The sequence below is a fragment of the Dermacentor albipictus genome, chromosome 1 (genome assembly GCF_038994185.2).
Source record: "Dermacentor albipictus isolate Rhodes 1998 colony chromosome 1, USDA_Dalb.pri_finalv2, whole genome shotgun sequence".
Taxonomy (NCBI): Eukaryota; Metazoa; Arthropoda; class Arachnida; order Ixodida; family Ixodidae; genus Dermacentor; species Dermacentor albipictus.
In genome coordinates, this window is record NC_091821.1 from 372,272,243 (window position 1) to 372,299,702 (window position 27,460).

At 46.3% G+C, this 27,460-nt stretch overlaps 2 protein-coding genes across 2 annotated transcripts in view; both read right to left on the minus strand.

The window, feature by feature from the left end:
* Nucleotides 1-27,460, minus strand: part of LOC135904071 (uncharacterized) — a 592,735-nt gene that overhangs the window by 252,574 nt on the left and 312,701 nt on the right. Inside the window, exon 2 of the mRNA XM_070531888.1 lies at nt 3,019-3,072. The gene's annotated coding sequence lies outside the window, so the exon portion shown is untranslated. The remainder of the gene's footprint in view (nt 1-3,018; nt 3,073-27,460) is intronic.
* LOC135904114 (uncharacterized) lies at nt 19,081-21,282 on the minus strand. Its single transcript, XM_065434734.2, has one exon. It carries the CDS (start codon nt 20,704-20,706, stop codon nt 19,690-19,692), a length of 1,017 nt encoding a protein of 338 aa, XP_065290806.1. The 5' UTR covers nt 20,707-21,282; the 3' UTR covers nt 19,081-19,689.

A 27,460-nucleotide genomic window follows, 5' to 3' on the forward strand; every position in this document is an offset into this window, starting at 1 on the left:
AAGGGCACTGTTTTGTTTTAGTGATCATGTTCTGTTGCAACAAGCTGCATTTGTCAGTGGGTATCTTGTTGCACTGCTGAGCACAAGGTTGTGGGTTCAATCCAGGCTGTTGTGGCCCCATTTTAATGGAGGCGAAATGCAAAAATGCTCGTGTACTTGGATTTAGGTGCGCATTAAAGGACCCCAACTGAGTAAAATTGATCGAGAGTCCCCCAGTATCATCATCATCAGCCTATTTTATGTCCACTGCAGGACAAAGACCTCTTCCTGCAATCTCCAATTACCCCTGTCCTGCACCAACCGATTCCAACTAGCACTTGCAAATTTTCTAATTTCGTCGCACCACCTAGTCTTCTGTGTGAACTCTTATTCCATCTTCTCCTGCTGCTTTTCCCCGTTTCATGTCTTGCAAGGCCCTTCTGACCTCATCGCTAGTTATAGGAGGAGTTTCTGTATCCTTTTCATTACTACTTCGAATTGAGGTATCGTGGTTGCTCTGGGTACTGTACAGATCAGTATAGAATCCTCCCTCTGCATTTACTATATTTTCGAAATAGCTGCTGATATAACCCTGCTTATCTTTCAGTACATACATCTTGGTTAGTCCTATGCCAAGCTTTCTTCTCATTGATTTCATGGTGCGTTCATTTTTTACAGCTTCTTCAGTCTTTCTCGCGTTTTAATTTCGAATATCACTTATTTTTGCCTTGTTGATCAGTTTTGACAGTTCCGCAAGTTCTGTCTTATCTCTTGAGTTGGACACTTTCATTCTTTGTCGTTTCTTTATTAGGTCCTTTGTTACTTGGGACAGCTCGCCTACTGGCTGCCTTGGTGCCTTGCCTCCCACTTCAATTGCTGCCTCTGAAAGCAGCCTCGTTACAGTTTCATTCATTACCTCTATGTCATCATCATCTCCCTGTTCTAAGGCTGCATATCTGTTTGCAAGTACCAGCCTAAATTTGTCTTCTTTTACCCTTACTGCCTCTAAGTTTACCTGTTTCTTCTTGACCAATTTTGCTATTTCTCTCTTCAAATTGAGGTGAATCCTAGCCCTCACTAACCTACGATCACTACACATTGCCTTACCTATCACTTCTACATCCTGCACTATGCTGGGATCAGCAGAAAGTATGAAGTTAATTTCATTTCTTGTTTCACCATTAGGGCTTTTCCAGGTCCACTTTCTGTTGCTACACTACCTGAAAAAGGCGTTCATTATTCGAAGCTTATTCCTTTGTGCGAATTCTACCAGCATCTCTCCTCTAGCGTTTCTAGAATCGATGCCGTAGTTTCCAATTGCTTGTTCACCCACCTGCTTCTTCCCCACTTTTGCATTGAAGTCGCCCATTACTACAGTATACTGAGTTCTAAATCTAAATCCCCAGAATTTAATTTGGTTCTGTTGGCCACATGTAACTTTGGAAGTGAATGTTCAACATTTCTTGAGCTAGCTTTGCAAACTGGATCAAACATATTATCATGTCACAGCATTAGTTGCTAAAATTAAAGTTCTGATACATTTCGGCACTTTCTTTTATTTATTTATTTGTAATACCCTCAAGGTACATAATTGTACATTGCAGAGGGGAGGGGCTTGAGTAAATTCCAAGAGTAAAAAATACAGGATTATTTCTAGGAATTCACAGTGAAGGGAACAAAAACGATATGACGTAACATGCTCTTGTTTAATCTTTTATGGCATCATCAGAGATTCAACGCAATAGTAGACGGAGTGAACAAAACTACTTTTTCTGAATTCATTTTGTTTGAGTTCTTTGCATCTCTCTATTCAATTACAACTTGAAAATTTGGCAGGGTCTTCTCCTGCAAACATGTTCTGTGCCTGCCAGAGTCTCTAGTCTTGTTGTGACATCGTGTTATGGAAGGCCTTCACGTGGGAGCTCACTCCATTGTTTTCTGTGCTGCTACTCTTTGTGTGGCCCCCGACGTAGCAGCATACAGACCACCGAGTGAGCAGGAGCGTGTGCCAAAACATCGAAATGCCCTGCTCTCATGCGACGACTTTCTGTTCCATGCATTCGTGACGCCTGTTGAGAAATAATACTGAAACTGTTTCGTAGAAGATTTGTTTTACTAATAAATTATTCTGGGTGCCCAGAGGTCTGCCAGTAACTTTTCTGTTGTTTCAAGGTCCTTGATCTTCACCTAACACAAAAAGAAAATTTGTAATCTGTCATTCTAATGTGAGCATGTGTGACGACGACACAATAGCGGCGACGATGGTGTGATGATGACAAAATGAAGATGTGGTGACAACATATTGATGGCTATTGGTTTGGCAACATCAGTGCTCACACCACCTGCAGGCCACGCGCGGCGTCTCTAGGCCATAATGCCTACGCATAAAAACTCCAAAAGGTTCTCCATGACGGGTATTGTTTTGATAACCGCAAGTATAAACCCAACTGGAAAAACTCTTATGGCCCAACTTTGGCCAGATGTATGTACGGTGGCCGAACAAGGATTGGTTGGGCCAAGTTGGGAAATGTGTCTTGGCCCGGTCTCCGGGACCGACATCAGTCTAATGCCTGCCAACTACCATGGTGCCCTATGTCTTGCCAACTACTGGTGAATGTGAGCCTTGCAAGGTGCCACATAAATCATTGGATGGCTCCGATCTATCCTAAATCATATGAAAGGGCTTTGGGAGGATCCGGACATTTCAAGTGGGCATTCAATCCTAGCATTGTCATGCACACTGCAGCATACATTTATCATTTGCTCATTTTTCTAATAATACTTTTTCTGTAGATGAGCTTAGTCATAGCCTTTATATTTCGTGCTACCACGGCACAAAGATGCATGCTCGGACCGGCTGAAGCCATGTGAAGAACAATTTGGTATACATGTATGTAGAATTCAGCGTTTTCAACTGAAACAGGAAAAAAAATTTGTGCTGTAGTTTTTTGTGAAATTCAGTTTTAATTGAAAAGGGTTAGTGAGAATAAATTAACCAGAGAGCTAAGACAGCAACCAGGTACTGAGCTGCAAGCTTACGTGTGCGCTGAGGCAAGGATCTAGTTGATGTCGAAGTCTCCCATCAGCCTGCCACTGCGATGAAAAAAGCAGAAGGAAGAACGCTGAGGTGCCATGAAAGCCCTAGCACAGATCCTTGAAGCTTTCGTGTTGGGCCCACCACAGTGGACAAAGTGGGAAAGTTCACTGATGGTAATGCTCTGTCACATCTGCCTATGCTACACTGTAAAATAATTGACACCTCTAAGAGTGAATAATGGTAAATTATTTTACAGTGTATAGCCAATGTTTTTTTTTTCATTATTATTCACTAGGGCTCTGTACATGCATAATATAATAAATGGTGTCTCATTCTATATATGTGCCATTATTACATGCACTCGCCTACAGCCATATGTCATTGTGCCCTTGCTCGACACCTTCACGAGAACTTTGGTATTCTGTGTACATACAGCATGTTTCGGTATAACAAAATTAGTTAACCAAATATGCTCCCAAAAAGCCTGAAAAGTTGAAAAAAAGCCTGTGCAAGCTTATGTGAGTGAAAATACCCGAACAAAAAGAAAATGTTTCATTTTTGTGTGAAATAAATACTGAAAAAGTACAGCGAACTTCCTTTAAATAAAACATTTGCAGATCTGATGCACTGTGGCAATTGGTTTAAACAAAGCCTCGATTGGTGTTTGTGAAGAATGCTATTCTTGGTTAATGACCATTTGCAAACATTGAGCACACGATGAAGTTAGAGAAATTTTCACCAGGAAACACAAAGTTCAACATAAAGGTATGGCACTCGAACACACGCATACCATGCATAACGACGAACAAATGACTACAACACAATGATGACGATATGGCGCCTGTGGTGGCATGACAATTGTATGATGAAGCTGGAATGACGGAACAAACAATGGCATCAATAATAGAACAATTAACGCATGATGACAGCTTTGTATGACTATGATAATGACGATGATTGAATGAGCATAAAAAAAAATGGAATCACTACACACTCATGCACATTAAGTGGTTCCCGGAAACCACTGGCAGCAGGCTGTAGCCGCTACCTCCCTGATAGGTTTCCTCGGGAAGGGAATATCCCCTAGCCTATATTCTATCCGCAACAAAGTCGCGATACTTCTTCATCGAATCACTACGTTGAAGAAGTATTACGACAATGGCATGATTCTGAAGTGATGATGGCATGATGACGACTTAATAACAACGATGGCTTTAGAATGATAGCAATTAGATGCTGAATCTCGAAGGAACAAGACGATGCAATTACCACAATGGTATGACACCAACAGCATGGCATTATTACAGTGACAAGACAGAATGACTACAATTAAACGACCATGATGGCATGACGATGCAATAACAATGGTGGAACAACGAAGGCGGCATGATGACAATAAAATCACTATTCTGAAATTGTGTTATGTGAAATCGGATGATGATGATGGAACGATCGTGACAACAGCATGATCACAAAGGTACGATGAGAATGGCGGGCCAGTGGCGGCATGATGACGGTGACGACAGCGGTGTGACGAAAACAGCGGCATGATGACGGCATGACAATGAAGAAACGTTCACAACCAAACGAAGATGTAGCGCTCCTTGCCTTGGGCCCAGGCAGCAGGCCACAACTCGCTCCACGCGCAGCGTCCGTCAAAGAGGAAGAAGTTAGCTCTCGGCCACGCAGCGTGTGCAGCATGATATAGTGAGTGAGTGAGTGAAGACTTTATTTAAAAACAAGGTATTGTCGGGTGACTTTGTTGTTAGGCAGCAATAAGCCCCTGGGCCCGGGCGGCTTCTTCAGCTCTCTTGATGACCTTGGCCTGCAGGTCAGGGTCGGAGCTGAGCAACACAGCCTCACTGCTCAGTATGACTTATTTCGTGATTTGTGTAATTTTCCGCTGGGCACGACCATATAATATAGAATAGATCCGCTTTTTTTCTTACAATGGTTTTATGTATTAGGGTATTGGTCTGGGTAGTAGTAGTGATAGCCTACGGGGTTGGGATAGGTGTTCGTCTGAAGTCGCCTCCAAGCTGCTACTCGTCACTTGTTAAGTGATTTGTGTGCAGGCAGGTACGCCGCCCTGGCTAACCTGTTGTGCTGAGTTATTTCCTGGTAACTGACCATAAAGAGAAGAGTCCAAAACCCAATGCTGGCGGAGCTGGGTCTTCCTCACATTAGCTGTGACAGGTTTAGTGACCCAGTAAAGAACACGCAGCTCCAACCCTCCGGCATGTATGCTGTTGGCTGTTTCACTCATCCTGGCGGCGACAAGGCTCAGGAGGTCTCCCGACCTGGCGGTGCTGCTGTGGCCACATTCCAACACACCAACCTTCCACTATTTTGGCCTGACAGCCCCAGCACCTGGCTCCTGCAGGTCGAGGTGCACTTCTGTCTCCGGCATATCACCAGTCAACAGACTGTAAGGTCTTACATGTGGTGCCCTCCTTACCTCTGGACGGCGCCGACGACTTACCGGATGTGATCACCCTCGCCGGACCCTACCCATCCGTACTACATGTTGATGGCGGCTGTCATTCCCTGCATGCACCAGAGACTACTGGTCCGATTTATTACATAGAAGGATTTGCTAACTGCAACCTCTTTAATTTTCAAATTATTCTACCTTTAAGTTTTACAGGTTCAGCGACTAAAACTATTTGGGATTATAACCGTGGTAATTACGATAGATTCAACACTGAACTAGAAGCTTTCTATAACAAACATTTTCTGCCGTCTTTTGCCTCACGGACCGTGAATGAGAATTGAGTTCTTTTTGAGCAAGTATTATAGTTAGTTGACAAGCATGAGCTGCTAATCTCTATATACAACGATAAATGCAGGCATTTAACTCATCACTACTACCAAGACCTATAGCACATTGGAACAGTCTCCTGGATCACATTGCATCCATCTCCAATCGTGAAACATTTCGTGATAAGCTAAATTCGTTGTGTAATAATATTGTATAACAATGTTGCACTTTGCTATTTTTGTCATGTAATTACTGTTGCCCCCCTTACTCAATGTCCTTCAATGGGCCTGTAAGGTAATGCGAATAAATAAATAAGTCAGAGTTCGACCACAGCAGACTCTAGCACAGCTATGGAGCTCGGTGGTAGTCGCCCTTCGCAGCTACTTCGACGCATGCACCAGCCTCTTGGTGGAGTCTCCGCATTTCAAGAGGACAAGTTACTGCATGAATTGTTCGTCCAGCGCCTCCCGCAGAACATTGCAGTGGTGTATCACTTAACCGCTGCCCCGCTGTGTCAGGAATGGTATCAGTACTTTCGGCGATCTATAAACCTCCCGGCAGATTGTGCCACTGTGAGAGGGGGCAGTGAAACTGCATAATCTACGCGTAGCAACAGGCTAGCATCGCCTAACCCGACTCTCGAAAGTGCTGTCGCGGAGTAGTACGCTTGGTGGTGCAGCGCCAAACCATCTGCCATTTTATTTTTTTTTTTTACTGTCGCCCATTCGCGTGCACTAGCGCGCGCATGTTTTACGATATGTTTTTAGCAGTTTCCTTGCATTAATTTACCCTAACTAAAAAGTGCGATAGCTATGTTTCCCGAGCGCCTTCATTAGAACAACCGTGACTCAATGGTGGGGTGATATGCTACTCAGTCCACCACATTGCAGCATCAAGCGCAATATCAACCTACTGCAATATGTGCAGGGTGCTTCCTTTGCTGAGTTAAGGAGCACCGGTTATGCCCCCACGTATTTCTCGCGTCTTTGTAGCCACATTCGAGACGCACATCTGCGTACTATGGCATGGCTTGGCTTACAACGGCCCAGTGGCCTGACAGCGCAGCTGGCAAGCATATGTTAAGAATGGCGAGCTGCAAGGCAAGAAATTGCCACCCAGTTACGACCGGGGAACAAGACACGCATCCCCCACTCTCAGTCGCTTCAGCTAGGATGCGTTCGATGAAGCGGGCTTTGTGCTGACACCGCCGCCTGATCCTCCAGCCCCATCGCCGTTGTGGCGGAACGAGTTCGGCCGGCGAACTATTGTGACCGAGCTCTCCAGCGCGGACCTGATCTGCTACGCGTGAGCGGGCGGCCACGGGAAAGCCGTTTTTTGTTGCTTCCCACGCGCGACCGGGACGCAAGACAACGAGCTACCCACCATGGCTCCGAGCTTCCCGGAACGGCGCCCCTCTGACGTCGGCGCCGGACATCGGAATGTGTGTGCCTATGTGTGCGTCAACTGTTCTGCGGGGCGGCGGCAAGTTGACAATGAGTAAACGAACATTCGCGTCACCTTCTATCGCGGGAGGACCGAGTGTTTAAAAACTGCTGTGGCGCGAATGCTCGGGGCACTTCTCTTGAGCAGTCATGTTGGACGGACACACTTCTCTCGTGCAGTCATGTTGGACTGACACTCGATATTTTTCTCAAGCAGTCATGTTAAACTGATTTAAATACTGTAAATAAACCCATATTCCTCGTTCTCGATGAGAAGCAGTTTTTCCCTTCATCAACGTCCTCAGCGTGGATAAGTTGGACGACGGCATGGGCCAGCTACCTTCGAATTCATCTCGGATCTCGAGCGATGGGATTGAGCCCCCAATCCTGACACATCTGACATTTCCGTTGTTTGAAGCTTGCGGCCTAGTATAAAAGTGTTTAAGGAAAACGTTGATTTTTTTTTCACCTGCTGGATGAGGAGAGCCTTCGATGGAAGGGGTTGTCTTAATGGGGATAGGATAACTTCCATAAAGCAATAGCTGTGAAATACCTCTTGATGGCAGTTTCAAGCAGCACTGGGCAGTTGAGCCGCTGACGGATTTCATCGACGGTGGAGCTGCTCTGCGCTTCCATTGCTACACAGTCCTTGCTCGGTGTTGTGTCGAGATGTCTGGTGAGGCAGCCTTCATGAACGTTGAAATGAGAGAATTATGTACACTTGTGCTCAACGAAGAAAAAGTCCTTTTCTGCAGAAGCAACAGTGGGGTCCTCGTGCGCAGGAGCAGAGGATGGTTGCCTCATCTCATCATGTTGGGTGCTCCATAGGTCTCATCATTCATGCTGGCTTCTGCTGTACGTCGTTTCTTTCTGGGCCTTGTGGGTGGAGGTGATATCCTGGTCATGGATAATTTCGCTTCTTTACGTATGCCGGGGGAAAAGGCAAGGTATGGCGTAATCTGTCGGCACAGTTCTCTTTGAAACGTCAAGCAAAATGTTGACACTAAACTCATCGAAGTATCTTTCTTCGACCATCATTTTCCTCATAAAGTGCTTGCTGCTAACGGCACCTTTATGGCTCAGCACACGGTCTTTGTGAGGAATGGCTTCTGCCCAGTCTTTTAATCACTTGGGGTCGGAAGGAGCATTCAATAAGATTACCTTTTGTTTGCAGCTTGCGTAGCCACTGTTGCAGTTTTTTAGCGAATCACTTGCGGCCCATAACTGCAGTCTACCGATCACCACCATAGCGCTGGGGCAGCGCTGGCGTAAAATTGCAGTCATCTTGCTTAAAGAGCTACGACGATGCTGCTGGCGACGACGCAATGAACAGTTCATGCCATGCGAACGGCGTTTGGGACACAAACGAGCCGTGCGATGTCATCTAATTGCTATCGCAACGAGATCTTTCATGCATGTTTTTTGTTTCTTCCGGCGAAGTTTCACCGCTAGGCCGGGCTGACGCTGCGATCAGAGGCCCGTTTCGCAAGAGCATGGTTGGTACTTTATCTGGGTCACTTGTCCCTTGTGCATCTGCTGTGTCCCCACCTATATATCTTCCACCGTGCTGCAGGGGCAAGTGTCATGATCACGATTTAGCGGCAGACAGAAACTGCCCTGCTCTGCAAAAGGCCACTAGGCAGCTCAGGAATGCTACACGCCCACGTATTTCAGCCTCACGACAATAAGAGCGATAGGAACGAGGGGAACTACAGCGAGATAATCAGACAGCAGTTCAAGCGAGACGCGAAAAGGCGATAGGAACGCATTTGTCGTCTTGCGTTTTCGAACACTCCCACCGTCGACGAATTTCTTCGCAAGTACCGCAAAGACAGTCTCGGGGGCAAGGAGCTAACTCTAAAAGCCTCATGACGCACGGCGAATTAATGGTGACTGTAGAACCTCTAGTTTATAAACACAAGCACTACCAATTCGACAATCCATGCAACCTAAACAGGCACATGTGCACCCAATATATGCCGACGTCCTTCACGCCGCGCGACAGCACGCGGAAGCGCCTTCCAGAACAGATCTCTCACGCACCGTGTGCATTGACGAGGTTCACTAGTAGCAAATTGTCCAGCATGTCACGGCTGAGGTGACCAACTGCATCCTTTCTCTTTTGAACAACCAAACTCCTGAAATTAAGCAAGAGTCTACACAAGCCTTGCGCATAACAATTTACAGAAACCGTGATGGCAAAACCGCGTGCACAACCATGCCACATTTTTTTTCGCCGCATTCCCCGGTTTGGTTTCTTCAATGGAATTGTCAGGGAATCAGGCTTAAGCGTGTGGAGCTCGTTAATAGGCTATCAGTGAGGCTACCGCTGCCTCTAGCAATTATGCTACAGGAAACTGGCACAGACACACCAGCTCTAATCGGCTACACAGCTTACTGCACCCTTTCCATAGAACAAATAGGCGCACCGTACAAGGATCGCAACTTGCAGCTCCAGTGGCATAAAGGTCAAGCATGCATCCTGGTTTCTCCGCGAGTTAACCATGCTGAGCTCGATAATTCGACCTGGTGCTCACATACACAAGATATAGCAGCGGTACGTCTTTTATTAGATACAAATGCACAAGCTCTAGTTTCTTCGGTTTACGCGAGGAGCTGTCGACACTACCAAACATAAGGTGGGTTGAACACTTCGAAAGGATTAACCCCCCAAGATCATGTAACTGCATGCTGCGACCTTAACGCGAGGCACACGCATTGGGGGTATGACACAACAGACGCACGCGGTCAGCACTTATAGGAACAGTTAACAAGAGCTAGACTCCATCTCACCAATGACTATACCTTACCAACTCATTTTGGCCAACATATAGACCAACAAGAGACTTCCCCAGACCTAACTCTTTTGAGCCATCTCAACGAAATACTAACTTAGACCCATGCGGAGGATCTGATCGGCAGTGATCATTAACCACTAGTGTTGTCTTGGGTCCCTTGAGGGCGTAAACCACGACAACTACAGGCACGCTGTAGAAAAGAGGAGCATGTCAGATGGGACAAGTATCGTAAGACGCTTAATTAGCGAGTACGACGTTCCTACAGAATTGGACGAGCTTGTAGGACAGATTCATGTGGCCAAGCAGAATACCGCAACCAAGCTTTCTGTCAACTTTAATGTTCCCAACCAGGACTCCCACGCACTGACGTTGTGGAATCAGCTTTGCGCCCTTAAGGCTTACCGCCGCTACGGTCGTGCAGCTCGTCGGAAATGCAATCTTACTCGCATAACCAAAGAGGTGGAGCAGTATACTGACCTTCTTGCTGTCCATAACTGGTTATCCTTAGAATACATGCCGATGTTCTCGCAAAACCCAGCTGGGCCCAGCTTCGAGTTATAGTTGGAGCACACATCAATAACGTTTTCAATTATATTCCGCAGGCCACTATACTTGAACGGCTTTTGGCTGTTGGTATAAAGAGCAATCTCTATCGTTTTGCCAAAGCTTTGCTTTCAGAACACACCTTTTCAGTTTTGGTCGGAGATACCATTGGAGACAGGAAACGTAACGTCGCAGGCGTCCCCCAAGGTGCCGTTATTTCACCTGCCTTGGTCAACGTTGCTACGTCAGGTCTTCCAAAACTATTGCAATCAATACCAGGGATCAAACATGCTATATACGCGGATGACCTTTTGCTCTGGACCAACACTGGGTCATAATCATATGTATAATCATAATCATGTGTAGTATAATCATAATCATAGTCAACACTGGGTCATATAAACGTGGATCAGATGTCATCCACGATTATATCCGCGCATGCAGTATGCAAACCTCTCCAGAAAAAAATAGAGCACGTCACATTCATTAAAGGTCTGAAGCAAAAGGTCGAGTCGGACCACAAGCTTATCCCTCTTCGTTTGGGTAATTGTCATTTCCCGCAAGTACACAATACGAATTTTCGGTACGCAAATAGACCAGAGTGCGGGGGGTAATCTGTAACAGTCCACCTAGTGGACTGTCCATTTCGGTCGCTGCTGATTGGTTAGGGCCGCTCGTCTCCTGCTCCCTCGTAGAGCTGCATCCAATCAGCAGTGGCCGAAATGGACAGCCCACTAGGTGGACTCTTACAGAATACTCCTAGCCCCCCCCCCCCCCCCCCCCCCAAGACGGAGGAGCCAAAACATGGCTTCGCAGCACTTCCCGCAGCTGCCATCAGGCATTACACATCATGCGGCGTATTACTGGACGCGTGGGGGGAATTAAGGAGGCGGGTCTCCGTCAGATTGCTTTAGCTCTCGTAGTATCAAAAATCATGCATGCTTTTCCATATTGCACACCATCCGCGCGCAAACTCTCCAGCTCGAATGAACTAACCATAAAACAATCGCCTTGATCACTGAGCTACCCCAATATACGCCCATCACTGACTTGCATGCATGTAGTCGGATCACTGCTTTGCGGGATTTGGCGTAGCAGCAATTACAAGCCCAGCATGTCCGTCTGTCCACGACGTCGGCTGGACGCCAAATCCTACAGACATTGTGCTACTCCACCGGCAGCCTCGATCCACTCCCATCCTCTGCTCCGCCTGGGAACTGATTGACTTGGTTGATGAGAAAGAAGACGAGCTTGGCCGATGCACCACGACGCAAAGCAGCTGCAAAGCGTCACGCGAAACTGTCCAGCACACTTGCTCGCGATGGGATCGTACAACCTTTCACTGCCGCGGCCCGTTCTGAACACGGGCTAGTTATACCTTGCTATGATTATAAGTCGGCTGTCACCACTGTCGCACACGTGTCTACCAATAACACTGTCACTTACTCAGAAGTTATGGCAACATACTTTGCCGTTTCTTGTATAGAAGAAAGGTAAGATTCAGCTCATTGTGCGTATCGCGTTTATACGAATTCGCAAGCAGCTTACATCGCTTGTCGCGTCGGTGATGCTGCAACCATACTACAACCTATACGAACAACGTTGTGTCGTGTACAAGAAGATGGCCCCGCTATAGTAGTCAAATGGATTTTCACATACGAAGGAATCTCTGGAAACAATATGGCGCACCAGGCAGCGCGAGCAGCTCCTCTTTCCGCATCTTTGCCTGGGGCCAACCTCGTTTCCCCTGCATGGTCGTCTATTGCGCTCCACCAGCCCAACTCACCTGTCATGGATGTAGCGGATACATGACAACTTGCGCATTGCTACCGCCGTCGCACCCTCACGCATCTTTGCAACCCCGAAGGACGTTACCGGATGCCAACTGGCACGCTTCGCAGGGCACAGGTGGTTCTCCTCCGCCGTGCTCAAACTCGAGCGCTGGTTTCACCAGCCAGGCTTCACCAGCCAGGCTTCACCATATCAATCAAGAAGCCTATAGGAGTCCCCAGTGCCCGGCTTGTCCGTCGAACAGCCGAACATCTTCGATGGTCGTGGCCGGCATTTGAAGCTATCTGGGAGAGGACGCTTCGTCCCTTCGGCGATCTCAGGCACTGCGAGACTGGGCCGATACTCCTACATACCTTGAACCATCTGACACACAGCGTTATTGGCAAACTTTTCTACAATACTTCCAGGAACCGGAGGGACCTGGCCGGTTCTTCGCCGAGAGGACGACAGGGCCAACGGACATCGATGAAAAGAGTGGTCTCCCTCCCCGACCTCCCTTATCCCCATTCCTTAAATTTCTGCAGCAAGGCTTAAGCATACTTCACTCATAAATAAGGACGTAGTAAAAAAATATTAAGGATAGTATTTAGGAGCGCTCGCATGAAGGCTTATACGATTGCGCGTCGCCACAGTGAACGCCGTACTGCTGTTAGTGCGCAAATAACCTGAAGAGATGGACATCGCGAAAATTATTTATGTTATTTGACTCTGCAGTATAAAAGATGGAAATGACGTATTGGTTAATGCGCTTGTTATACCTTTTATTTATGCATGCTTGAAGCTTGTGTCGATTACGAGAAAGCGTTTGATTCAGTAGAAACCTCAGCAGTCATGGAGGCATTACAGAATCAGGGTGTAGACGAGCCGTATGTAAAAATACTGAAATATATCTATAGCGGCTCCACAGCCACCGTAGTCCTCCATAAGGAAATCAACAAAATCCCAATAAGGAAAGGCGTCAGGCAGGGAGATACGATCTCTTCAATGCGTGTTTACAGGAAGTATTCAGAGACCTGGATTGGGAAGAATTGGGGATAAGAGTTAACGGAGAATACCTTATTAACTTGAGATTCGATGATGATATTTCCTTGCTTAGTAACTCAGGGGACCAATTGCAAGGCATGCACACTGACCTGGAGAGGCAAAGCAGAAGGGTGAGTCTAAAAAATAATTTGCAGAAACTAAAGTAATTTTTAACAGTCTCGGGAAGAGAACAGCAGTTTACGATAGGTAGCGAGGTACTGGAAGTGGTAAGGGAATACATCTACTTAGGGCAGGTAGTGACCGCGGATCCGGATCATGAAACTGAAACTGGCAGGCATTCTCAGATCATGAACAGTAGGTTGCCATTATCCCTCAGAGAAAAGTGTATAACAGCTGTGTTTTACCAGTACTCACGTACGGGGCAGAAACCTGGGGACTTACGAAAAGGGTTCTACTTAAATTGAAGACGACGCAACGAGCTATGGAAAAAAGAATGATGGGTGTAACGTTAAGGGATAAGAAAAGAGCAGATTGGGTGAGGGAACAAAAACGAGTTAATGACATCTTAGTTGAAATCAAGAAAAAGAAATGGGCATGGGCAGAACATGTAATAAGCAGGGAAGATAACCGATAGTCATTAAGTGTTACGGACTGGATTCCAAGGGAAGAGAAGCATGGCAGGGGACGGCAGAAAGTTAGGTGGCCGGGTGAGATTAAGAAGTTTGCAGGGACGACATGGCCACAATTTGTACATGACCGGGGTAGTTGGCGAAATATGGGAGAGGCCTTTGCCATGCAGTGGGCTTAACCAGGCTGATGATGATGACGATGGTGAAACTTGTCATTTTTTCATATGTCCACCTCGATTTAATGTGTCCAAATAAGATGACTTCCAGTGAACCGCAACTGTATGAACAAAAGTTTTACAGGGTTGCTCACATCGTGCTTCGACCCGTACTGCAGTGAGCAATGCTGTTTCACAGCAAATGGTTTTCGCCTAGTAAGAAATACTGTAGAATACACACCAGAGGTAGCTGGCCAGCCGCAAATACTCGTAAATCTGTACAAGTGTAATATTTTGTACGTGAGACGCCAGCATAATAAAAGATTGCTCATTATTCCTGCTTTATCTCTTTTTAAATAATTTGTTTAATGACTTTTCCGCTTTTGTTTATCTTTTGCGACGTTCGCTTACAGCTTCCTCACCATGAGATTGTCCTCAAATCTGCCTTGCAACAATTAGGCCGAATTCTTTTTCCATCGCGTTCAGCTTTGATCTTCACTGCTACATCGCCGACATAGTTCATCGTTCCATTCATTACATATCCTTACTGGTTTTGACAAATACGCCTGCGACTTTGACCCACCTTTAATTCCTTAATCCTTGATTTGTGTGTCCACTCATTCATCTAAACCTCTTATGGGATTTCTACACAATGTGCGATTTGGTTTTTCACAGCGCTGATGACATTACTATAGCCTGTTCGCATGAACTACCAGTTTTGGATTTGCTTTCTTAGCATGCTGAAGCATTTCTCTTTTTTATGTCATCCATCTTCAATGAACACCTGTGTTAACACGCACTCACCTTTCCACGTTTTCGTCTTCATTTACGATCTCACCAACTGCTTCAGTTGAGACGTCCTCTTGCCTTTAGTGGCGGTAACATTAAGGTCCTTGCTTATGGGATTTTCTGTTTGCAGTTCACACATCGCGTTTTTCTTCTGTTGGCAGACAAGCGTTTTAGTTCTGAGCCATGGGTGGAGATTAACGATCAAGATGGGCACAGAGGCTGTGAGAAACGTCGCAGTGGAAGTTTCCGCACCTTTCAACGCCTCTTTTCTTCTAATGAACCCCACAATCTCAATACACGAGCATAACTCTTTGCATTCCACGACCGTCGGAATACAACTGCAGCGGCCGGAAAACAAACGAGTGACCTCGTGCCCTAGAAGCAGAACACCACAGCTTCTCAGCCACTGTGACAGGTCGGGCGCCTTTTTCATTCTTAAGATTCATTGTCGATATAACTCTTTATGCGTAGTTCCTCTGTGTATTACATAGAGAATATATTTTGCACAGAGCTTGTTTCGACGTGTTTCTTTGTGTCCTGTTTTACTTTGGTGTAAATTAAACGGCAGGCTAAGGATGGCGCTAGATGCGCCATCAGAAAACGCGCCTTCGAGTTTCGGTTTCTTTTTCTGCAATTATTAAATCAAGACATTCAATCAAAGATATATGACATGCTGCACTTACTTCATCAACATGACAAATGAATGATCAAGCACAGTAGACCACAATGGACGAGCTAGCGTGCCATTGAAAGCGCGCACACTCTGACGTCTAAGGTCAATGGGACAACTGTATGCCCAAGGGCTGCGGCCCGCATCTGCTGCTGCATAGGTGGGAGGCATGCAGAGATGCGCGCAATTGACAATCGCACAACTGCTCGTCAAATTATGGAAGTCCTCGCGCAATTAAGCTGTTTTGTCATAACAATGGATGCGGTTTTCTCGAAGGTCGTTCAGCTCTTTACTAGACAAGATGGTTTATTAAGTTGGCTCGCGACCATCACCGATGCTCACATTGTGCGAAACTGGTAGGCGCACTAGGCGCAATAGTTTACGAGTAGCTATTGCGAAATTTCGTCGATCCTATTCAATCGGCAGGCGTAGGTTATATTTAGCCCGTGGTTTTTGTCTTAAATGAACTACCCTCCGCAGTGGATGATTGGGCAGGCCACTGTGCCGCGGAGCACCGAGATTCGGGTTCGATTGTCAAACGAGTGCAGGCGGGGTTGCTGGAGACCAGGTGCGGCATTGAGACATTAATTAATGTCAATTACAAACGTCCTAAACGTGCCCCCATAAACACTGCAGTTCCCATTTGGGGCGTTTAGGCCCTTCGCAGTCGTTCGCTGCAACTTTGAGAAACCTTGCACCACAGGAACAGCCGATAGAGGCATGTAGGGGGAGCCACTGGGGTTAAGATTTTTCCCTTGAAGCAATACTGCTGATAAAGCATCGTTAGGCTGACGCTGTTAAATAGAGATTAAAGACTGCGGAAGTATTGACCGAAGGTTCAAGAAACGTCATGACGGGTGGGCGCAAAGCGAAGGAAGAAAAATTACGCGGAAAAATGCCCATTGATGGTATCGATGCTTCTTTTGTTTTTGAGAGCATGATGAACGCCACTGCACTGACTAGTCTTCACCGCGTCGTCTAAAAGAAGCCCCCAGGAATTCACTTAGCGACCACACATCTGCCCCGGAACCATGTAGGCACACGTCCTGGTCAACAGATTGTCAAAGCAGATGGCTTCATGAAGGCAACACCAAAGTACGCTACGAATGAGTTAATTTTCTAAGTACAGGCTACAGGTAGCTGAATGATTGGATTTGTAAATGAAAAAGCTTTATGGTCATTTCAGACGAATCTATGCTGAACCAAACATTACTTGGTGTACCTTCTAGTCTACTAGATTTATGCGTGCTTGCATGAAGCTTCAGCATACAAATACTACTTTTGCGTGGCTTAGCATGAAATTGACCATAAAACTAACGTGTGCGTGATAGGCGTAATAATCTGCAACTCCTTTTCAACATGCGTTTCAAAGAATGTGAATCACTGTGAATGAGTGCGTAAACGTGATTTGCATATTTTAGGACTTCACTTTCTTCAATACCATACCGACGCCCTTTGGGCTCCAAACACATGGAACTGCGCAAAAATTGATGCAAGCTATGCAACGTTAAGAAGCAGTGATCGACCCGGTTTCAAGATAGTTTGTTTCACGGTCGCTGGTTGACTTCCCGATGTCTGCGACCTTCTCCTTCGAGTGCTTGCCAAACTTCAGTGGTTTCTAACGCGGCATTACGACCCGAGAGACACTAAGCGCGTGTACAGAAATGTGATACCAAATAGCGGAGTCCAACCGGCAACCGATCAGGATACAAGCGCCTATACATGTATGGCTCCAAGGTGCAGCGCAGTGAAAGTGGCTTGTGCGTGCTGGTTTGATGCAGCCACGGTGGGAGGCCTCGATACCCACGGGGCAGGAAACGCGTGCCTCTAACCTCGACAGCATGCAACGTGGAGACGCCCTCTCATGCGGAACGTCATCGCCTGCTTCCACATATTTGAGCTGACGGGCGCGGCCTTCACTAGACGATGTATAGCTTCCGCCGGTTGTTATTTTTTCAGTGCGGAATAGGCAGGCGAGGTCTGTTCCGGTTTATTCTATGACTTGGAGGAAGTTGTTTGGGCAGGTGTGCGGGCCATATGACATAAACGGCGAGGAAATCGAACGAAAGAACGAGACGGGAAGCTACGCTACCGTTGTCTGCCGCCTTATTTTGTCTCGTTTCGAGGCTGTTTATAATTATTGATGATTCATCAAATAGTTCAAGTGCCTCTCGTGTCATACGTGCATATTTTCTCCGTTCGGTCACTTGAAAGCTTTAGATTTTGCGAACGTTATATCACACTCCGGTTTCTGTGTAACGAAAGCAATGATTCGCTCATTTTATTATGGAGGAATTATGGCGGCCACTGAGGACGAAAATATGTTTTCACTCTGTGGTGCCGGTTGTGGCAGCTGAGAATACTTTTCAAGAGAAAGCAGTGACAGCCGGTGCCAAAGATGCGCTGAAACCTTTTTTGAACTTGAAAGCTAGCACCGGCGTACAGCCTGCGCAAACCTAGTCATAGGTACACGGGGTGATCATTTTTGAGTTCTGCGGAATCATTAAATGTTTCTTGTGGTAGACAGGATGATTCTGGTCCTTGAGAAGTTTCATTCTAAGAGGCGGACATTACTAGGATGAGAAATCGAAACGCATATTCAACTAATTAACTTTTTGAAGTTCAGTGTTTGATGGAAGCCCGTCTGGTCGGGATGAAACATGGTTAAAAGGGTAAACAAAAACCCGGGGCACTTCGCCGACCAAATAAAGATTTAAAAGAAAAGAAGACGTTCATATTGCGATTTACGAATTGTAACCGGTGAAAACTGTCAGTCGTCTCCACTTGAAATGAATTTCTAGGATGACACAAGTTTCGAGATGTTATTCCCCAAAGTGTGGGAAGAAATACATAGGCGTTCCAGTTACCTTGGTGCTTCGTTGCAAAAAAGAATGTTTGGTAAAAAAAAAAGTGGAACAAGAGTGCATTTTTACGGCGAGTTGGATGGTGCACATCTCGAAACTTTCGAACTTAATTCCAAGTAGATACGCGTTGCAAACCCCTCGGCTACAATTCGTAAATTGCCATATGGGCGGTTAAGCATTTAACTAATGAGTTAAAATAATGAATATTTGGTAGCTAGTTAAACATGTGTTTCGAGTTCTCGTGCGAATTGTGTCCTAATTGTGCAAATTCAGCTCGAGGACTATAATTATCCGCAACCGGTGATTTTTTATTATTCCGCAAAGCTTAAAAAATGATCACCCCGTATATCTTCGCGCACATAATACCAGCAGCCAGGAATTGCGTCATTGGGTTGGAACTGTGCCAATCAACAAGCTCGTTATTTTTTCTGGTGCACCAGAAAAAATATGTAGTAGGAATAGTTTCCTTGGCTGACTATTTTGCTTTCGTCAGTAAATAATATGCCGTCTGTAGAGATAGTCTATTGATATCGATGGCCGTCCAGAGCAGGCTGATCAGGCTTGGCAAACCCTGGCTGAGCCAAGCTTATAGAATGGCGGCGCCATAAGAGTGAACTTTTGATTCTTCTTTAATGTTTTGTCTCCTTATTTTGATAGACTCCCATACAAAGCAAGTTTGCAAACGCTCATTTCGGACGCTTCGGGCACTCACAACAGCGCATGTGTACGCATGTTCCAACACTTCCTTAGTAGAGAAATTGTAGCAGCAACGAGGAGGCAACGCATCGAAAGGTGAGACAGAGCTACCGCCAACGTCGTCCGCGTTCCGCCCGCGTTTCCCCGCAGTCACGCCGATCGCGCGCAGTGCCCGTGACTACAGCCAGCGTCTCCGACGGGGGCTCGGCCAAAAAGCGCTGCCTCTTCTCGCCTCGCAACGTTTCTGATACAAGTTCCTGTTGGGGATCTGTGTCTACTTGTGTTTATGCAATTGCATCAGGTAAACACATGCACTTCTACAAAGTCGCGCTTATGTAAGTTATCACAACATTTACATCCTTAATATTTTTTTCTGCAAATGCTTGGTTCACTGGAAATTCTGGGCATTCTTTTTGATTATATCGGCAAAACTACTGCGAGCATATAAACCAGTAACACGACCACTAAGGCTTGTTCAAGGCCCGATATGACGCTCTCGGGGCTTAATGTTAGTATACTCACTGTAGAAATAGACATGTCACACGACACCATTATCGACATCCTTGCAAATAATCCAACATTTCCGCACTCAGCAACGATATGTTCTTCACCACGGATCCGCCCAACCTCGTCGATCCTGTGAGCACTAGGCGCGCCATCTTCCCGAAATTCGCGGCGTACTTTCCTACAGTCTCGAAGTTGATGGGTCCGAATTTGTCGAAGGGGCAGTAGTAAGCCCTGTGCCTGAAGAACGCGTGCACGGCTGTGAAGTTCCTCCAGTCGTCGTTGCACTGTTCAAACAAGATCCTGGTGATGTCTTCGTGCACGCCAAAGTCGCACGGAATTCTGTAAACGAGGTGCGGCTTCGTGTCGAGGATCTCCTCTGTGGGTAGGTGACCGGCGTTGTAATACCAAAGGTCAGGTGTATACTTGTGATACGACTCGTAATACAGACGCAGGAACTCGGATCGTTTATGGGCCACGATAATCTGGTTGCCGATGCTCTGGCCTGGCGGCCATCCTATGGCCGTCTCGTAGCGTCTATACTTGTCAAGATTTTTCACGATATAGGAGTCACTGTCGAGGTAGATGCCTCCATACTTTCTCAGCACCCTGATGCGAACAATGTCGGAGGCGTGTTCGATCCAACTCACTTTGGTGCCAAAAATCGTCTCCGGCTTCTCGACGTACCTGAGAGTCAGTCGCGCAATGTCTTTGATGAGTTTCCAGTGGGCGCTCTGGATGGTCGCGCTGCAGTTGTTGCAATGAATCATCAGGAAGTCCGGGTTTTGCTGGAGCCAGGCCACTCGAATGCTCACTACCTCGATAAATGATAACGACGCATTACCGAGCCTTATGAAATGCACAATGTTTGGCACAAACGTGTCGTTGTACTCCTGTACCGTCACCTCCGGCACGGGCAGGTCCCAACAGTAGAATGGTGCAAGCGGATGCCTTGGCTTATTTAGATAAAATACGAAGCACGTGGCAAGCAACGTAGCGCATAATGCGAGGCAATAAAAATGCTTTACCGTAAATCGTTTGTTTACATAAGCACGGAAGTGCATCTCCTACCTTGATCTGAAGAACGTGCACTGTAAAACTTCTATGGATGTCACTTTGTCCGTTTTAGCAGGACTGTCCGCTGAGCTTTGGTACCACGAGTTTCATGCATAAGCCAGCTCCTGCAACTATATGGTTGGCAAAAAAGGCAGGCCAAATTTTAGGCGAAAGTACCTGTTGGGCCGAGGAGTGCTGTAGAAAAAAAGAAAGCTTGTAGACAGCGGGGCTAGCAGTGATTTGACTTCTGGTGTAGTTGTTGCCGTAGCACATCGAGTTTCCTGTTGGAACCCTTCGAGCTCATCAACTGCGATTTCGTCGAGCAAGACTGACACCAAATGTCTTCCTGCGGCAGAGGCGCGTTGATGCCATGAGAAATACGGACGAATGACGGTAGCGTTGTTTCCGCTCTCACTGACGTAGTATTACATTTCCGGACGGGTGAATAAGTGCCGTGCCAGCAACAAATGCTTTCGTTCTGGTGCTTGTTTTTCGCACTTGGAGGGGTTATTCGAGGCGAGTAAGGCGCACCTATCGCTACACTATCGACGCGTCGCCAAAACATAACGCAGCTGCTCTGACGATTGTCCAACCTTCGTCCTGTGTGAGGGAGTAGAACAACGGGTGTGGCCGCAGTGGGGCGCCGGCGTAGACGCGGTGCCGCTGTGCAAAGTTGGACAGCAACACCTGTGCTGCTTTGTGAACGCCGTGCAAGTGTGCACGTCGTTCCTCCCAAGGAATCGAGCCGGCATGTTGTGTCAACTACTTGCTCGTATCTGCAGATTTGCTATGACGATGGCATGGATCATTTAAGCAGGGGCAGTAGAGATTGAAGTATATAACATGGCCCTTGTGTCGTGCAGTGGAAAAGCGCGAAAGATGACACCTGTATTGGAAAGCACGGAAAAGTGCTGATATGCTTCTGTGCAATCCGCGCAGGAATTGCGCGCTGCTGCCCAGCCAGCGTCCGCTTTTGGGGCTCGTTAAGTGCCGCTCTGCTGCAAGTCCCAGTGAACCTATCCACGCAATGGAAAGTTCAATAGGCGCCATGTGACCTCCCGTCAGTCATAGACGACACTCTGGAGTGGAAACGCTCTTGCATTTTATGTTTTTTTTTAGTTTCAAATACTCGTAAGTCTTTTATATGCGCGACAAGTTTGGCTACATCCTCGCGGCGTTCGAAAAACAGAAAAGATGCCGCACGAACTTTTCAGGATGCATTTATAGCCATGTGTACGTCTCTGGCCAAGCTCAGGAATAACGCGAAAGAGTTTTGTAAAATTCTTGCACTTGCAATCGTTTAAGCTAGAACAGCTAAGAGCAAGAAGGACTCCCTCAGACTGTTTTTCAGTGTGCGAACACACAGCCGAGAATTCCTCTTGAGCGTTTCCGAGAAGTCGATGGCTTTGTTTTTACGAGGAAAGCTTTACAAAAATTGAAGACAAACTCTCGGTTAAAAAACAAACAAACATAAATATGTTGAAAGTGTCCTCAGGAGGTTCAGTGGCAATAGTTCATTTACCTTTTTTTCATATGCATTAAAGAACAACATTACTCTGTGCCGCATAATAGTCTGCTTGAATCCATAATGAAGAGAATGGAACAGTTTGGTTGGGTCGATTTCAGGGGCGCGAGGATGTAGAGAGGAACATTTCACAATTTTTATCTTCTTGCCTCAAGTTAGTTTCACATACTACTTGATTAAATTAAATTATGGGTTTAACTTCTGAAGACTGCGAAGGTGGTTATGAGGCACACCGTAGCATAGGGCTCCTCTTGGGGTTCTATTAACTCTTTCGTTACAGAGTCCACTCATATCATTCACTGTTGATCGATGACATTGATTCGTGGTTACAGCACGTTGAAATCCTCGTTTCTCAAATGCAGAGCGTTATTCATTGAGTATCTGAGGAAACGAAAGGCTGAGTTCTGCTTTTTTTCTTTCTGCAGCAGCACTGTGAATTTTGACGCCATTGTGCCTTTTGGCGCTTCCATAAAGATAAAGTGCGTGCGACTTGTGTTACGTAGCATCAACATTGAATTTTTATGATTAGAAAACCATTAGTAAGTCAGATAGCGATATTACATTGTCACATTTACGATCTCACGTCGATGAAAGGTGATAATGGGACGAAAATATCGCTACCTGTCTGATAATAAGTTTAGATTCCGACTCTTGGAGCTGGCATTTCTTTCAAGCGCAGTTCAAAAGGTCTCACGCACGCCCAACCTACAGAATTGGATTATTTTACTATCTTTAGAGCAGTTGCCGCTTAAGAGAAGCGCCAACTTCGGCCAGGTGATGTTCAGAATTGAGCTCCTTTAGCAGCATGTGGACCTCGACAGAGAAGACCACAAATACTTGCCTACTCTAAAACCAGTACGATATCTTCGACATCAACTCAGAAAGATCTAGAAGAGGCGATATTGCAAGATGTGCTACCTAGAGCACAAAGTCGAAAAAAAAAAGAAACGTTTATCGCCAGAAATGCACAGTATACCCGTGCCTCACGAAGCAGAGAAATTGCTTCACTGCATGACACCCGAGCAAAGGAAAGGCTAAGCTCGTTGTGTTTTCAGCCCAAAGAACAGATGCGTGTTGAGTATATCTTAAATTAGTGTTCTGGGGGTATTTATCCATAAAACGCGCCCTATGATTTATTCTACATTTATTTTTTTGCGGATAACTCGGGAAAGAAAGAAACGCCGGCCTCACAAATTTTTGGTTACTATTTATTGGCTATTTAATGAGAATTTTTTCTTGCAGACTATGTAATTGCGACCACGAGTCAGTCGTTTAGAAGTTATAATGCTGCATTATATGCTAAAGTGTTTTCTGCGATGACAATTTTTGTCACCTAAAATGGTGCACGAACGTTCTGCGAGACTAACGTTGCGAAATAATTTCGCGAACGAGATCAAAGTACGCGAACATCGTGCACTTGGTCCCCGTCGAAATACGGTCGCCGCAGCCCGAAATAGAAACCGCGACCTCGCGCTTTTATGACAATGGCGAATCATACATTCATAAACAAAGGAATACGTATTAGTTCCATTATCGCTCCGGTCCTTACTAAACTGTTCCTGGACAAAATTGAAGTACACATTCTAGGCGCGTAGCCTCGACTTTAGAATATTTAGTTTTTAACGGCTTCTTCGAATTATCCTCATTTGGGCGCTCTAAGCGCTCTCAAGAAGGCCGATCTGGTTCGATTGGTCAAAAAAGGGTGCTCCGGTTACTCGGATAGTCCTTTCCGGTCGCGTGACTCCAGAAGAAAGTGGAGAGAGGGACTCCCAGCGTCACCTTCGGGGAATCCGGAAAATCTGGTCTGTTTTTGGTCACGTGATCCCACCCCTTAACACGATTGCGCTGACGAATGAGGATTCTCGTTTAAGTCACGTCGACGACGATTATGATCCACGTACACCGCCATCGCAGCCGTGTTTCACGTTTACACGAACTGGCGGTGGCGTTGGCGCTGGCTGCGTTACCGAATGTTTCCTTCAGTTTTTGCTTCCTTGCTTCGCACTGTTATGAAAAGCAGCTAGCTTTCAAGTTGACGCAAGGTATATATTCTGATCGGACTCGGAGATTACAGAGACCATCAAAAGACGCCATTAGATATGTTGGTTATGCCAGTTTCCTGTGAGCGACATGTTTTGATGTGCTAAACTTCTGTATCAAGTATCTGAAACCTCTAGCACTGTTACGATAGGCCAGAGGAGGTAGTGACCTTCTAGCTTCTCCTTCCCCGCTGCAAAGAGTCGCTTCTTGAAGATAACAATGCGTCCCCTTCGGACAGACCTGCGGCGCCAGCAAGGCGAGACACGTTTGGTGGACGTAGTGTTGTTTGTTGGTTTACTGTCGCCGTCACGGACCAATGGGAGCAAGAAACTCTTGGAAAATGGTGTTCTATGGCTTTTCCTCTCGGACTACGGTAACCGCTACAGTCGTTTGACTGGCGCTCCAGCTGACTCCTGGGTCATCCCAGGAACCAAGACGCGCGAGGTTGAGTCAAGCATGGCGATCCCCATCTACGAAGCTACCCTCCTGTCTGTGTGTTCACTGAAAGGTACAAGAGTGATTCTGTGAGCCCTCGCCCTCAACGCGGGTCCTTCGACGAATTTAGATACATTGATTGGACGAAGGTGGGGCGGAAGTTTTCCCTGGCCTAGGGATTTTAGCGAACATTTTTGGCTCCTCGGTGCACTTAAGTCAGTCATGCTAGACTGATAAGAGGTAACGTTCTCCACTCTTCATGTAGATATTGTTAATAAACCCAGTACTCCTCATTTTCGACGACAACAGGTTCCTCCCTTCAACAACGTCTTTAGCGTAGATGAGTCCGACGACGCCATAGGCCAGCTACCCCTTTTGACATGCCTGACCCAACTCTTACAGCACTAACCCATATTGACCTGTTCAAGATGATACTTCAGCAGGCAGACGACACTTAGTTTGCTGCAGTCGAAAAAAAAAGGTAAAAGGTACCCGCTTGAACTGTTGAGTAAGCCCACAGTGTGACAATGAAACATCACGTACATTAAGAAATTAAGCTTTTTGGGGGTCCTACGTATAACAGGTTTTCCCCTTAGATTAAGAACCATCCTGGCCGTCTGAACAGCCTGGAGACTGACAAAGAAACTAGAGAACAAGTTAAGGACTGCGCAAAGAGCGATGGAACGAAGATATTTGGGTATAACGTTAAGAGACAGAAAGAGAGCAGTTTGGATAGGAGAGCAAACGGGTATAGCCGATATTCTAATTGACATTAAGAGAAAAAAATGAAGCTGGGCAGGTCATGTAGTGCGTCGGTGAGATAACCGTTGGACTATGAGCGCTACAGAATGGGTACCAAGAGAAGGGAAACGCAGTCGAGGGTGGCAGAATACAAGGTGGAGTGAGAAAATTAGGAAATTCGTGGGCGCTAGTTGGAATCGGTTGGCGCAGGGCAGGGGTAAATGGAGATCGCAGAAAAAAACCTTCGTCCTGCAGTGGACATAAAACAGGCTGATGATGAAGATGATGATGGTCGTCTAACCAGTATCCCGCCATGCTATCGAATCCCAGCAATTCGAAACCATGACCGTTATTGCGCCGAGAAAACAAATGAATCATGGTGTACCTCCTCCCGCATTGTTGCACTGTCCGTAAAGAACGCAGTTGGCTGCTTGGTGCACGCCATTGTCCCAGGGAACGCGGTGCATTGTTAGACACGACAATCCTCCAAGGTCTGTGGCCCTCATTCAAGCGAATAGTCAAGTCACAGATAAGGTGAGCACTAGTGGTACACGTCATGCCAGAGATGAAGGTACAAGAAATCCGTGCAGGCAACGGTAACTTTGACGCGAATGTTTTTTCTCCGCCGCCAAGTTGTCTCTTGGCAGTGCCAGCAGATCCAAATTTCTTAGTGCCAGTTGTCAATGTTGTTCGCCAAGTATGTGCAATTAAAATCAGGTAGGTGCCTCCTAACTTCCTAAGGATCCTTAGTGCAATTGCATAAAGATGCTGGTTTACGTTTACGTGGAAAATGGTGTGTCATTTCTCTAAGTTACGGTTAGGGTCAAAACGTCCTCGACGTATTTTTAGTTGGGACTGCAAGCAGTCGCGCTGTAGTTGTCCAAATGGGACACCGAGCAGTCGTACTGAAATTGTTTCAGTAGATGAGCAGAAGATTCGGAACCTGATGAAGCCGCGCTGCCCGAATGTAGACTTCTACGAATGACAACAGCGTGTTTACGAGCAAGACGAAGTGTACGATGTTCGGGAAGACGAACCCGTAAGCTGCGTGCAATAAGCTTGCCTGAGTATGTGAACTTGAGCGCGGCGTCTTCTTTCCGAAAATTAAAGCTAAGAAACATTGAAAACATTGCAATAACTCTTGCCGTGTATTCCAGATGCTGTTTTCGGAGCCGTAAGAAACAAGACATAGCGCGATTTTCCTCTCGTTGAGATCAAAGAACGAAAGGTCTTCAAAAATGCCCTTAGTGGCTTGCGTACTTGGGTACTTCGAACATTAACGTCTGTCGTGTGGCCGGAGTCATAGGAATGTAAGGATACCAGAGAAAATAAGAACAAATAACATTACATATATCTTCGCAAAGGAATGAAAAACACGTGTTCAAGAGTTACACTTTATAGCTCCAGCAGATAATCACTGCACTTCAGGTGCAAATAACCGCCAGAAACTGCAACTTTAAGGAGGAGCGTAGGTAAGCTGGGTGGGATTGCCCTAAATGCAAGGACTATCGCGGCACGGTAACGCAGCTGTCAAAGCCGTCGTTGACAAGTAGATCTGCGTGGCTTTCACTCGGTGGGTAGTGCGACATAGGCGCGCACCAACGGACTGCTCGAGTATTTATGCCAACTTCGTGGAAAACAACATTGTTGAACACGAAACATTCTGTATAGGCGACGCGGCTTGAGCCGCAGCTTGATATGTTATCGGTGTTCGTTCGCAGTCGGTTTATCATTCCTCCAACGCGCGGCCCAAGATACCATTGCACGACGGTGCCGAATGATTTCAAACGATATTCACTTGACAAATACTCACTAATAAGGTTTAGAAAAGACATGGCTTATTGGTAATTTGTTTGTATCTGGTGTTTTTCTTGGTTGTACGCTCATGTTTGACTGTGCCACACTGTGGGGCTGATTATTCGCCTACCACTCATTGTGAAGGCGGATGGTGTACGAAATTTTGTATCGATAAGTAGCGTGACAATGTCCTGGTAGCTCATGTGAAAAGAAGAAAGTGCAAG

Excerpts from the sequence above, each read along its gene's own strand:
- LOC135904114 (XM_065434734.2), bottom strand. The coding sequence starts at position 20,706 with ATGCACTTCCGTGCTTATGTAAACAAACGATTTACGGTAAAGCATTTT.